A 14,661-nucleotide genomic window follows, 5' to 3' on the forward strand; every position below is an offset into this window, starting at 1 on the left:
GTAGCAGAATACAAAGCAGCTTAGAACTGACCAATCTAAACTGGAAAAAGGCAGAAAAAAATAATATTCCTAAAAACACATCTACAGGAATAGATGGAATTCCGATCAAGCTGATTAATGAACTCGGTCCAAAAAGTAAGGAAACGTTGTTAAAAGCTCTGGAAACAGTCGTAACGAATAAGCAAATTCCGGACAGCTGGCGGCAGAGTAAAATGAATTTGATTTATAAAGGGAAAGGAGAAATGATGCACATAAAATCCTACAGGCCGATTACCATAACATCTGTTATGTACAGGTTGGCCATGCAGGCGGTGAAATTAAAGGTGCAAGCATGGGTAGAAAGTAACAAGATACTCGGAGAACTTCAGAACGGCTTTAGAAATGGTAGGCGCTTAGATAATAGCCTGTTCGTGCTTACCCAATGCATCGAAATATCTCGAGTGGAAAATAGACCTTTGTATTTGGCCTTCCGGGACATAAACGGGGCGTATGACAACGTAAGCAGGGAACTCCTGTGGAACATATTAAAAGAAGAAGGTATCGGTTATGAGGTAATAGAGTTCCTACAAGAAATATACCGGGTTAACAAAGTATAAATTACGTGGGAAGGGATAAGAAGTACGGAAGATGTCAAAGTATGCAATGGATTAAGAAAAGGTTGTCCTCTATCACCGCTGCTGTTCGTGCTCTATATGATAAACCTGGAACGGAGGATACAAGACAGTAACCTAGGTTTTAACCTGTCATATAGATTAGGTGGAAAGGCGGTAGAGCAGCGCCTCCCCGGTTTGATCTATGCAGACGATATTGTGCTGCTAGCTGAGAGTCTGGAAGAATTGCAAACTCTAGTTAAGTATTGCGGAGACGAAGGGGACGCTCTAGGCTTCAGTTTCAGCGCAGTTAAATTGGGTCTGATGATTTTCAACGGCTCAACTGATCAGGGTCTTAAAATACAAGGCCTTGAAATACCTAGAGTAGCAGAATATAAATATCTGGGGGTATGGGTAAACGAAGGATTGGCATACATTGGAAAGCATGAGCAATCACTTAAGGCCAAAGGGCGAAGGAATGCCGGGATAATGAAGCATAAGGCATTGTGGGGATACAATAGGTATGAGGTTTTGAGGGATATTTGGAAAGGAATTATGGTGCCCGGACTTACTTTCGGAAATGCGGTTTTGTGCCTAAAATCAGAGGTACAGTCGACATTAGAAACAAATCAGAGATCCGTTGGACGATTAGCACTAGGTGCCCAAGGCAAAACTACAAATGAGGCAGTACAGGGAGATATGGGCTGGGCATCTTTCGAAGTGCGGGAAGCTCAGAGTAAAATATTATATGAGGAACGCCTGAGGTAATTGGACAGTAACAGATGGGCAGCTAAAGTATTTAAATACCTGTACCTAAAAAGCGTTGACTCACAATGGAGCAAAAGAACTAGGAAACTAACTAGTAAGTATGCTAGTAACAAGGACGGAGAAATAAAGAGCATTAAGCAACAGGTGAAAAACACAAAAGGTAAAAATTGGATAAATTCGATGGAAAAGAAACAGAGTGTGGAATTATACCGAAAGTGGAAAATGCAGATCAGGAAGGAAGATTTCTTTGATAACTCAAGAGGCAGTGCCCTACTTTTTGAAGCTAGATCAGGGTGCCTTAGAACACGCAGCTACAAAAAGAAATTTAACAATGGAGATGACACATGTGCTGTATGTGGAAACTCCAGTGAAACAATTGCCCATATTATACTCGAATGTAATAGTATCCATCCGGAAGTTAGTGCTGGCGCAATCACTGTTCCTGAAGCTCTGGGGTTTAGAGATAACAGTGGCCGGGTGAATAAACCGGCGGTGGAAACTAGCAAAAAACGACTGGAAGATTGGTGGCTTAAAAGCAGAGAAGTGACATAATGTTAGTAATGTAGGAACAAAATTTAATAAATAGAATGATGGTTTAGTTAACCATTCTAAATCAATAATTAAGATATAGGGAGAAAAATGAGCATGATAGCTAGCCCGCCCGCCCACCCGCCCGCCCCATCCATCCATCCATCCATCCATCCATCCATCCATCCATCCATCCATCCATCCATCCATCCATCCATCCATCCATCCATCCACCCACCCACCCACCCACCCACCCACCCACCCACCCACCCACCCACCCACCCACCCACCCACCCACCCACCCATCCACCCATCCACCCATCCATCCATCCATCCATCCATCCATCCATCCATCCATCCATCCATCCATCCATCCATCCATCGACTACTGTGCCTACGAACGCAGGATTGAATCCCAACCTCGGCAGACGCTTTTTTACGGAGGCGAAAAGCTAGGCACCCGTGTGCTGTGCGATGTCAGTGCATGTTAAAGAGCCCTAGATGGTCGAAATTTCCGGAGCCCTTCACTATGGTGTCTTTTATAGCCAGAGTCGCTTTGGGATGTTAAACCTCATAAACCAACTAACATCCCATCACACAAGGTGGTATGATGACAATGCGCAAATCTTGTTTACTTTTGTTGCCAAATCACAATGCAGTCAACAGAGACAAATCTGGGTGCAATAGCTAAAAGGGCAAAAAATGCAACAGTGTTCCCTGGGCATCGGGCTGGCACGGATCTTTCCCCTCTGCACTGCTAGAGACAAAGCTTCAGCCTAAGAATAGAGGCGATAGAGGTAGAGCCGCAGGTAGAGCCTAAGGTAGAGCCGCAGTACCAAAGAAATGCCGTCAAGTTCTGGGCAATAAAATGTGAGACTGATGCAGTGCTCAGCATGGCAGTGCAGCAGGAAAAAATGCACTACAGACAACTTGGGAAAGTGACAAAGTGGTAGCCATTCCAGACGTATGCTCTATTTCTTTTTTGGGGCTGTGGGCTTTTAGCTATGGTTGCGCTCAATGGTAAGAGTGCATTAAATAACAATATTGCTTTCAAAATTCTTCCAAATTCACAACTACCCCTTGTATTATATATATTTATACCAATAAGGTGCAGTAGCCATTTTTTCACTATGCTGTCGTTTGTTTTGTTGTCTGTAAAAAAATAGCATAAAAGAAAAGAGAATAAGGCTTCTAAGACTCAATTTTGGGGAAAATACTTCAATCCATGATCCTTCATGTAACCGTAGCAAAGTAGCAGCCTTAATCATCACATTGCAGGTTGCTTTACCCATGTCACTCAAATGATCAAACAGATGTGAACTGACCAGTCAAGGAGAGAGGAATTTCCTTTGCAGGCTCTGCATTCTGTGCCTCTTCACCTTCTTGGTCTGGTGTGGGGGACCCCGGAGGTGTGATATCTTCATAAGCTGGCGCTTGCTTTCCTATATACATATAATACAATAGCACAAAAATGTGAAATTAATGACCAGCTATGAAGAGAGGTTCAGCTAGTACAAAGACAGCTAATAGAATAATGATTTGACTTTAATATGGACAGCTTGGCCTAAGAAAGAAAACCGATACATTGAACTAGTTCAGCTCCCAAATGCACAAAGAAAAGGACTGCATAATGAGCCACATAAAGCACTAATGACACCTTGAAACACATCATGCGATGCAGAACATGACGGGCATAAAGTGCGGATCCTATCAAGTGAACAACTCATCTGCAGGAAAAAAACACTGCGGATTTAAGGGGAGACACGGCTCTTTGAGGCCAAAAAATCGCCAAAAATTCGGTTTTCTGAACTATTTTTTTCTGGAATCTGGAGGTTTGAAGAACCCATTCCTGAAATATTATAGTCCTCTGACTAGTATTTATTGCGTTATTAGATTTTAAAGTCAGTAACATGACAATTTTCGCTCATAAAAAAACCTCAAGATTAGTCGAATTCAACCTCGCGCCCCGCGGCAACGGCGCAGCGCAGCGCGGCCATCTTGGTATCGTTCGAAAGCTGCACTCTTCTATTTTCCGTTCCTAGCGGGAAACAGTTCTCCATCTGGCAACAGTGGAGCTAGACCGCCGCAAAAAAAATACTAAAATCTCTCACGCTATTGGTGTTTTTGCATCACGTGGGACAAATCCTGCTTTCCAATTGGACGCCGGCAGCATCGTCTGCTACACAAAGACGATGCTGCTCCGATCGTTCGCCATCTTGTATTTCGCCACATTTCGACCGCATTTCTCCGTCGCGATGGCTGGTGGAAAACGGAAATTTCTAACGGCGCACGCTTTCGGCAAAAAACGAAGACGGCGGCCTCGGACGTGTGAGGAGCCATCGGAACCGCCAGCAGCAGCAGCGACGACCACCTCGACGAGGCAGTGCAGTGCGTGTACAGAAGGGTCGTTGGCATGCGCGGCGGCGACGCCCATCGCGGTGCCGAAAACAGTGCGCGTCGATACGCTACTTCTTTCCGATGCACAAAAAGCGGCGATTGATCTCCACGCACAAGAAGAACAGCGAAGGCTTTCTTCCATGTCTGCGACCCGCCGCAAGCGCCTTGTGGGGGACTTCAACGAAAGGCCAGGAGACGAGACGACGGGAGTCGGGACGCCGTTCACCGTTCTATGCCTCGCAGCCGTGAACGAACTCCTCCAGCATGCGCAGTGTAAGCAGTGCGGTAGCCCTGTGACGCTTTCGAAGACAGGCCGGGAGTACGGAATAGCTGTCAAGCTTGTTTTAACCTGTGATTATTGCGGTGAACTTGATGCGCAATGGAGCTCGCCGAGAGCAGGTGAGAATGAGACCTGCAACCCTTTCGAAGTGAATGTGCTCGCTACTCGTGCAGTGATGAGCACAGGGAACGGGCAGACAGTTCTAAATGACATTTTTTCTTCGCTGAACATCTCACGACGTGGTTTGCACCCGAAAACCTTCCAGAAGTACATGAAAGAAAAACTTGACCCTGCCGCGCTGAACGCTGCCGCGCATGTGATGAGCGAGTGCGCCGATGCCGTGAAATCAGTGTACAGCGAGTTAAACTTCGGAAACCCCGGCAATATTGCGGTTTCATATGATGGAACGTGGCTGACAAGGGGCCACTCCTCGCACCTCAGTGTAGGCACAGTAATTGAGCTGTTTACCAGGTATGTGCTCGATTTTATGGTGCTTTCAAACTTTTGTTTGGGATGCCAGCTGGGCCCGAAAGAAGATGACCCTCAGTATGAGCAGTGGAGAGCTGACCACCAGTGCCAAAAAAATAGTTTGAGCAAGCCTGGGCAAATGGAAGTGGAGGCTGCACGAATACTGTTTGGGCGATCACTGCAAAAGCATGGCCTGCGCTATACAACGATGTTGTGCGACGGCGATAGCCGAGCTTTTAACAGCCTGCACGAAGAAAAGGTATATGGTTTTGTGGAAATCGAAAAAGAAGACTGCATTAACCATATTCACAAACGCATGGGCGCTGCTCTGAGAAATCTCCTGCAAAAGCATAAGGGAGATAGCCACCAGAAAAGTCTCGGCGGAAAGGGCGAGCTCACAGGGGATCTTATTGCAAAATTATCCACCTACTATGGGCGGGCTCTGAAGGCGAACCAGGGCAACATTGATGACATGAAGAATGCTGTTCTTGCAACGTATCATCATGTGACCTCGACAGATGCAGGGTCGAATCATTCGCTGTGTCCAAAAGGGGAAGACAGCTGGTGCATCTACAACAAGGCTGTGGCGAAGGAGGAGCCAGCACCAAAGCATCGATACAACCTCCCAGACTATGTCACTGAGGCATTGCTACCTATATACACACGCCTCTCCGACAAGAAACTACTTGAGCGTTGCCAGAGAGGCAAAACACAAAATGCAAATGAGTGCCTACACTCTGTGATATGGTCACTCGTACCCAAAACCAAGCATGCCTCTCTCTACACTGTTGAGAGTGCAGTAGGGGAAGCTGTCGCCAGATTCAATGCTGGGAAAGAGCATGCCACTGAGGCTATCCTTAAAGAATTGCATGTGAATCGAAGCAGCATATTGGTACAAAGATGTGCCGAGAAGGACCAGCGCCGGCTCGCTGCATCGGACAGGAAGCATGCAGGTGCTGAAAACTTCCGGAGTGCCATGAAAAGGAAGCAAGGGAAAACTGTTGATAATGATTATGTTCCTGGAGGCTTCTAACACAGTTTGCAATGAAGTACAAGCCTTAATTTGCAGCAAATAAACTCTGGCCTTGTTTTCTCAAAATGGATTTTTTAACCACTCCACATACTGTTGCCCAAGAAATCTCCAGATGTGGTGGTCGGACTGGAACAATTCTTGTTGTATTTTGAAGCTTATGAATTGCTCTCTGCAATAAGATCTAAAAAGCATAACAATTCCTCTTTGAAATTTAATTAAATTAGTAAGTTATTTGTTGAAATTTTCCCAATTTTTGATGGATGTATTTGGCAAGTCTATAACTTCTATGCCAGGGAGGCCAAAATTATAAGAATGGTATGGTTGCACACTCTGGCTCTTGCAGAACACACAGATATCAAATTTTAATCATTTTTTGATCAGGAACTTATTAAAAACTTGGGCACAATGATTAGTCATTAATTAACGGATATTTCAAAATTGACATAAGATAGATAAAAACAGATTGCATATTTGTGTTCAGCATACAAAAATACATCAGGCATACATTTTTCATCTATGTGCGACAAAAACTAACAAAATTAGTTTAAAGAGCAGTGTCTCCCCTTAAGGAGATACCTATGACAACTTCAGCTAATATGCGATGTTGAACAAACCCTTCTAGAACAGTGTTCGAGTGTTGTATACAGAACACATACAGAGGACTAACAAGCTGCTTACACTGACAAGCTATGCCAAGTGCACCACGTTAAGTGTACTATGCCTCATGTTAAGCACCTCTCGGAGTTACGACAGTATGGTATTCACTACTGAATTCACATGAGATAAGTAAAAAAAAAACTTTCTTCTTCAATGCCATGAATGGCACAGACATGGTGCAAGAAGACAACACTAGGAGACAAACTACAGCTGAACACCTACATCAGCCAAGCGTCAAAGCAAATACAGTAAAAAGCTCATTAAATCGAACCTCAATAATTAGAATTTTTGAATAATTCGAACTGCACTGCTTGGTCTGGCCAGGCTGCATAGAAGTCTATATATAAAAAAAGTCCCTTAATTCGAACGTGGGTTGGTTCCACCATGGAAAATTTTAACTATGCACTGTCACATCTGAGAGGCCTGGTGCTTGGCATATGGCCAAAGAAACATCTCGGTAATAAGGCGGCACAGCTACGAGTCTATGTGCCTCGAAAAGGGGGTAAAAAAAAAAACAAGGTAAAACCATGGAAGAATGAGCAAGGCTACCAGTGTTATGAGCGGTGCTGCAGCCAGCAGCGCTGGAGGGTAGAAGTTTGTGGCCGTGGCGATGGTTGCCTGCTTTCTGTTGCTCGTGACCTCGAAGACTTGCAACTAAATGCTTATTAATCTGACTCCGCAAATTCAAAAATATGGATAAATCTTAGTCAGCCCACGTAAGGCTATGGCGTTGAATGGAAGCTATGGGTCTCACATGAAGGTCATGCCCAGGCACAATTGCCATAATATGCTATTGTCAAATAAGCACTCTGCAAACCTGAACTGCATGTTTCAGAGTTGACTGCATACCGCTGACGTGTGCGGCAATGGCAAGCATGATGCAAAGCAAATGGCCTCCTCTCCAATAATGACCGACTGCTTAGTTTCGGTTTCACTTTAATGAGCTTCGCGCTGCTCACAGTAGCCCACAGCAGCAACTGTGGCTTTTGGTTGCCCATTAGCCAGCTGACCAATCACAGTTGCATGGCATTTAAGAGGGTCATTGACGGTACTGAGCTCTTCCCCTACGGTTCTTCCACTATGCATTTGTCAAGTGCCATTCAGCACGTTGTGTGAAGCCTCACACATGGCGTAGGTTGCTTATGAGGGGGCATCATCGCTACGTCGCACCACTAAGGATGCCAATGAGGGAGGGTGTTATTATTTTCAAGCAGTTCTGTTTTGATGCCCCTGGCAGACTGCAAAAACTAAAGAACTGTTGGGAATGCAAAAAATAGCCACTGGAATGCTATTCTCATGTACAGTAAAAAGCCAGGGGTCATTGCACTATTTTTCACTATATAAATTTACCGCAGCACATGCGGTTTTTGTCAGTTTTTTCAAGACCATTTGATAACTCGAACTTTAGTCAGTCCTATGAAGTTCAAATTAATGCGCTTTTGCTGTATGCCAAGGTGTTTTCCTACCTTCCAGTAGCATAATTACTGCTTCACTGTTCCATAAATTACTTATGGAAATTACTTATTGTTACTTATTATTATTACTATTACATGAATTACTTATGGCACTGCCACAGCTCTGCTACACAATGCATTGTGCTGAATAACTCAATCACACACTGGTGGCTTACATCTTGCATTAGTCAGCCCATATACTATAACATCGTTTTTACTCATTTATTCTCCCCCAAGCCAAGGGGTTGACCTACACAATGCACTGACCAATATGCAAACAAATGTGATGGTTCTCATTCAATACATCTGATGGCTTACATGAAATGCAAGCCGAGTTGGCTGCTGCTGCACACCTTGCAGCGCTTCTAAAATCTGGATCAAGGCACAAGACCTGCCACTGCACTATGTGAATTCACAAACTACCGACAGTTCCCACTGTGTGCCTTGCGGTATGTAACTGTTTCTAACTGTTTCACAAAAAAAGAATCTAATTCAATATTATCTTCAAGCAAGCTAATATGCAATAAAAGTTATGTCTGCAGTAAAGTGACCGACATGAAAAAAAAAAAAAATCCATAGGTAAGCCGGCCTGTTTGAATACTGAGAGCCAGATGTTGAAATCTGCAAGGTTGCCAGGCTACACTGTCAAGTTCTAAAAATTTGTCTCTATTTGCATTGCCATGTGCAGGTCAATGTATTTCCTTATGATGTAAAATGTACTTTACAAGAAAACAAGAAAGAAGAAACAGGAGGGGAAGTGGAGAGTAAATTCAATTCACTGTAGTCACAAGATCAGCAACCAAAATGCTGCAAGCAGGAACTTGGCCTAAAGCTGTCATTTATGAGCTGTCCAGATAACTCACTTCTTACAATGATGTATACCTGAAAGGGGCAATAACTTAACCTCAAAAGCGTACTTAATATCGTGGCCGAATAAAAAAAATTATCACGCACTGAGGGCAAATTCAAAAAGCAAGGCTTGAATTTCAAAGCAGTGGTACAGTCCAGACAGAAAAAATTGGTTTCGATAAAAGGAAAAGTTAGAGTTACTGTTTCGCTTCTCAGTGGACACCTCAACAATGACATGAGAGAAGGGACAAAAGGAGTGAAAGAAAGAAACCTGTCATAGTAAAGGACGGCAGAATAACTGTTATCATGTGGGGATCTCTATGTGAGCCGACATCGCACAGAACACTGGTGGCTTTTGAATTTTGCCTTCATTGAAATCCAGCCACCGTGGCTGGAGTCGAACCTCAGCACTCTGAGAAGCTTGGTGCCCAACCACTGAGCCACAGCGGCAGGTTCAGACTGGAAAATATAGGGACAAACCAGTGTTGTGCCCGTGTGTTCCTTTAAAGTGACCACATCTTTCTTGTTGCTTACTTTTCTGCAAAAATAAACCTCTAGCAGCAAGTAACTTTCTTTTAATCCAAGGCATATTGCTTTCTTGAATTGCTATGATGTGTTATGTTCTATGCCGAAAAAACAAATGATACCTGTTCGACCTGCATTACCAACCTGCTTCAACATTGGTTGCTTCTGTCTTCTCAGTAGCACCTAGAGTCGACAGCCCAGTTGTCTGCGAAGCGGGCGTTGGTTCTGTCTTCTCAGTAGGGGCTGAAGTTAAAAGCCCACTAATTGGTGAAACGGGCGTGAAGGATGGCCCCAAATATGGTTTGACAGCAATAAAGCCAGGCTTGGACGCCGATGAATCACCAAATTTAAACGTGCTTGATGACGCAGTTGGTGCAACTGTCCCACTTGGCTTGGCAAAGGGGGGTACGGTAGCTGATGCCCCAGAGCTGCCAGATGTGGTAGCAGACCCAAAGGAGAATGCAGAGGTGAATGGCAAAGTATCAGATGCAGTCTGCCCAGGTAACTTGAACTTGAAACCAGGTTGTGCCACTGCTGAAAAAGAACCACGCCCCCCCAATATAGCAAAATAAAACATCAGATCAAGAAAATACTTCATCTTCATCTGCAACCTTCATCTTGCTCCGTCAGACATGAAATTACTTCATACATATCACTACCAATAATTAAATAAGAATATGCACCTGCGATCTGAAGCTCATATCAAAACACTGCAGGTGAAGTCGTGAACAATCATGCTTTTAGTGTCTCATCTTAGGAAGCAAATCCGGATTGCCACCTCTCTCTCTGTCACTGCATTGCAAGCGTCACCCTTTATCACGAGTTGTTTTTATTCACTCAATCAAGCAGTGTATATCACACTCCACAGCAAAACTATTGCACTGCTCCAGTCATCAACTTCAAGCTGCCCGCCAGCCAGCACATACTACTGTTTACCACTTCATTACTTTTTTTGAGCAGATACAGACTGGAACGTCCTTTATGGCACTGCTGCCATTGCTTCATTATGTGATTTCCAAGAATGTGTAACTGATCCCCTTCAATGCTGAATAATCATTGCTGTTTGTTCTTTATACCAGTTCAACCCCTGAAAGGGGAACGTTTAAAGAAACAGAGCTAATTTTAACTGACCTAAAAACAACAAAAAAGAGACAGCATTACATAGAGAGAAGTGCTACATACAGTACAACCTCGTTAATTCGAAGTCATCGGGACCGCGAGAAATCTTCGAATTAAGCGGGTTTTCGAATTAACCGAACACACCAAGAAATAAGACTTAGGCAAAAAAATTTGTTGCAGGAACGTGTTACCTTTATTCGGCATATTTTGAATTACTACTGAAAGTAATCAGAGATGCTGGTTTGCCGCGTCCGGTAGTTTGCGGCTCCTAAGGTCATGCTCTCACCGCAGACGGTGAGAAAGGTTAAATTATTGCGTTCTTTAGAACGGCAAAGCCATCCATTGCTGCACTTAAATTCCTCGTGCCCAAGTTGTAGAGCTAGGTCGTTGGCCTTCTCCCGCAGTAGTGTTCCATTGACGGGAAGGTGGGCAGCGTTTGCTTTCTGCAGCCAGCGAAGCAGAGCAGCTTCCACATCTTGATACGTGGGAGCCCGCACTCGTGACCACTTCGAAGAATAGGTCTTGCCGTAAGCCTCTAGTATTTTTGACTTGTTGCTCAATATTGTGGACAACGTCGAGAGGGGCACGCCATGCCTTTTGGCCAACTCGGTCTTCGAACAAGCGCTCTTGCCTGCTTCCTGGATCAAGCAGAACTTCTGCTGCAGTGTTAAAGTCTCGTACTTTGGCATTTCTGCACTGCTACGGTCACAAAGCTAGCACTTTGCACAGTCCCGCCCAAAAAAACGGCACAGTAGCCGACCCCTAACCACAGCGCACAACACAAAGAAATGGCGCAGGCGAGACCGGCACGGCGGTGGTGGTGGCGTACTTGCAGCGTCGGAGGCACGGGGGAAGAGTGGGCGAAGCACATCAAGGGATGGAGTGGGGGCGAGGTCACGTGATAAAAACCGGTATGCCCGCCGTGTTGCAGTGAAGCACGTCTTCTCCTCTGCAGGCGCGTGTTTCGGCGGTGCGCGAGGCGCACTGTGGACCGATTTTTGTGCAGAGAGTGCTCCGGCTGGGGCGCTTCGCCTATAAATCATCACCATTACTATGTGGCTTTGCCTCGCGGCTCCGTAGGGCCGTCGTTTCAGTCCAAATTTTCGAATTAACCAGGCTGGCGCAGGCCGCCTGTTCGAATTATCCGGCCAAATTTACATTGGAAAATACGGGACCGCAGAAAACCTTCGAATTATCTGGGATTTCGAATTAACAGAGTTCAAATTATCGAGGTTGTACTGTATAGAAGTACATACCTTCATAAGCAAAAGTAAAAGACGGCTGCCAGCACGCCGAACCATGCTGAACTGCCCCTGGGTGCCATCTGATGAAGTACTCGAGTGCAGTGCGCTAGAGTAGACACCAGGAGTGCTTCTCAGGCGATGCGTGCATGCAGTTTGGCATGGTTTGGCACCCAAAGGAAGGCGCTTTCTGCTGCCACACCTATATTACTTTTCAATGCAATCTTGGACAACTTATATGACATCGCACAACCGGCAAACAAAGGCATGCATGCCTTCTTAGTACCAGCATGTTTTCCTTCACGGCACCAACATGAGCAACAATACCAGCCCTCACACCAGCCTGAAAAGAAAAGAAGTGATTTCCAAATTTGTATTTGTGTGAACTGTACTACCCTATCGTCCCTACAGTCCTCACTTGGCACCATCAGATTTTAATCTATGTATCTTGCATTCAAGATTTGAGAACGAGAATGTTATTCACATCATATTGACAGGTATGCATGAGAAGAAAAAGCTGGTACAAATAAAGCATGCATGCATGCCCTTGCTCACTGGTGGTACAAAGTCACAAAAGGTAACTGAAATTACATTGAAAACAAATATATTGCCTCCAGATATCCAGCTGTAATTCTGTTGATTTTGTGTAAAGTTTCTTAGACCGACAAAGATCTTCACAACAGAACCTCGGTAATGCGAATCTCATGGGGTCGCAAAAAAATCTGTACCAATAGAAAATTCGTACCATCAATTTACGCAGATTTGTTAATGGGCAAGAAGATTTATTTACAGTTATATGGTCACAGCTTGCCACTCGCAGCCCCTACAAGCATGACAAGAGATCACTATGTTGGCGATTTGTGGGTCGCATTCCACCGCACTTCCTGTGCGCACAGCATGACTACCTATCATGGAGTCAATGATGTGCAGGCCGTGCGCACCTGCTGCGTGCGCTGCTGCCAACTGCTCGCAGTGCATAGCGAGACTGATGATTGACTACTTATATGTCGCATACCACCGCAGACTTTTCGTGCCGTGTAAAGTGTGACAGGAGATCGTGAAATCAACTATGTGCGAGCAGTGCGTAAGACTGCAGTCATGGTTCGTGCGTTTCGCAGTGGAGCGAAAGACAGTTCGGAACCTTCAAAATTCTGCACACTGCACACTATGCGCTCCGGGCGGGAAAATTATGAACGCATATCATCCCAAAATTCGCAACTGGATTGCATCACTGAGATTCTATAGTATATCAGACTCTTGACTTAATCAGTTGGCGATGGCATGGCTCTGAGAATGCTGTCAGCTAGTAAGTAACCGGCTACTTACTAAATGTGCAGTGCTGGTCTATACAAGAGGCACTAATAAATATCCTCCATCCATGTCTTTCCATCTTTTTTGTGATAATTATTATTTTCAGTTATCACATTTTAGGTCACCATGCGTTTAATGCAATTTACATCTTGTGAAAGCTGCGCATTTCCATCAATAAACGAGAATTTGATTTAATGTGAATTAACTGATTAATAATAAATAAAACCTTAGTAAAATCAAGAGCAGTAGACCTGTGCAGATTGCTGCCATACTTATGTTTCTTGCCGCTGCTGCATTGTGTTTAGCGCTGCCCAGCACTGCTAACATTCACTTTTTTTTTCTTACCCTTCTCTTCCAGTCATTGCACTTCTAATGTTTGTTTTTTCAGCAGCCCACATCCCCTTTTATCTATGTTAATAGCAAAGCTTGACTTCTCCCTCCCCCATGCATCATGCTTTGTCCCACGACCCCAAGATTTTTGGAATGCTGGCTTTAGCCTAGAGGCTAACTATTGTAGGTATTCATTTGCTTCCAAACTGATGGTCTCGTGATCCTAGTCTGCGCGTGGCTGATGTCACCATATCCCGGGAGGAACATTGCCATAGCCGGAGACTCGTTGTTAAACAGATTTTTTTTTTAAATAAAAAATATTTTACTGTAAACAACAACAAAAAAAGCACAATACGAAAGGCAAAATGCTGCTACATTTTACTATATACAAGTTTACTACCGCATTTACGCGATTCTAAGTAGCCCCTACCCTAAGGCAAGGGGGAAAGAGGAAAGGGTGTACTTACGTGGCACTGTGAAGGGAGAAGCGAAGGGTGAGCCAGCTTCCTTGGTGGTGACAGTAGTCTCGGAACGAGTGGGAAGTGGCTTAGTCACCACATTAGTCACTGCTGCTGAAGAAATCTCCGGTGGTGCTGCCGCCAGTGAGCTAACAGTGAGGCCAGCAGGAAACACTGTGGGTGGCACTGCTGCACTCTTGTAGTCCACACCAGACTGCACTGAAACCTCGATCACCTTGGTCTCAGGCTGAAAAATCCAGAGAGAGTTCCGTGAAGAGTGGGGCTAGTAAGTGAGGGTTTGTAGCCACAGACGTTGTATGCATTTTAAAGACAGTGATGTCAAAAGCAATGCCAAGGCAATATCAAAGTGTGCACAAATTGAAGTGCACAACTATTATCCCTAGAATTTCAAAATATAGAAGGCAAAACCTTATACATTGCATAGTGTGCATCTTGCTCTTATACTGTGTTTCTCAGACCTGGCCAGCTAATACATAAGAGCAGCGTTGTAATTCTCAAATTCTTCACCCTGCTGCCCTTGCAGCCGTGTTTCCAACTTTTATGCTGCATCCCGTGAAAACGGCCTACTCGCATATTAGTGCACTTTCATCTTTTTTTTTTTATGCTTAGGCCCCTTGCGCCTATGCACTGCA

General features: G+C 44.6%; 2 protein-coding genes across 4 annotated transcripts in view; one reads left to right on the plus strand and one right to left on the minus strand.

The window, feature by feature from the left end:
- The window catches only part of Nup214 (nuclear pore complex protein Nup214), a 224,563-nt gene that overhangs the window by 86,130 nt on the left and 123,772 nt on the right, over positions 1 to 14,661 (minus strand). For 2 of the 3 annotated variants that reach the window (XM_084588767.1, XM_084588769.1), the window contains exons 22-24: positions 14,018 to 14,255; positions 9,694 to 10,083; positions 3,212 to 3,328 (exon numbers count right to left, since the gene is read on the minus strand). In XM_084588767.1, the coding sequence (XP_084444893.1) occupies positions 3,212 to 3,328; positions 9,694 to 10,083; positions 14,018 to 14,255 (745 nt within the window). The remainder of the gene's footprint in view (positions 1 to 3,211; positions 3,329 to 9,693; positions 10,084 to 14,017; positions 14,256 to 14,661) is intronic. The other variant, XM_084588768.1, reaches the window with a different exon arrangement.
- On the plus strand, positions 4,142 to 6,064 carry LOC146203432 (uncharacterized). The gene has a single exon (XM_084587527.1). The coding sequence runs from the start codon at positions 4,142 to 4,144 to the stop codon at positions 6,062 to 6,064; it is 1,923 nt and encodes a 640-aa protein (XP_084443653.1).

This window comes from Amblyomma maculatum, chromosome 1 (assembly GCF_055883805.1).
Source record: "Amblyomma maculatum isolate TAMU_Amacu chromosome 1, ASM5588380v1, whole genome shotgun sequence".
NCBI classification, from domain to species: Eukaryota; Metazoa; Arthropoda; class Arachnida; order Ixodida; family Ixodidae; genus Amblyomma; species Amblyomma maculatum.

Coding starts and splice junctions, on each gene's coding strand:
- LOC146203432 (XM_084587527.1), top strand. CDS start 4,142: ATGGCTGGTGGAAAACGGAAATTTCTAACGGCGCACGCTTTCGGCAAA.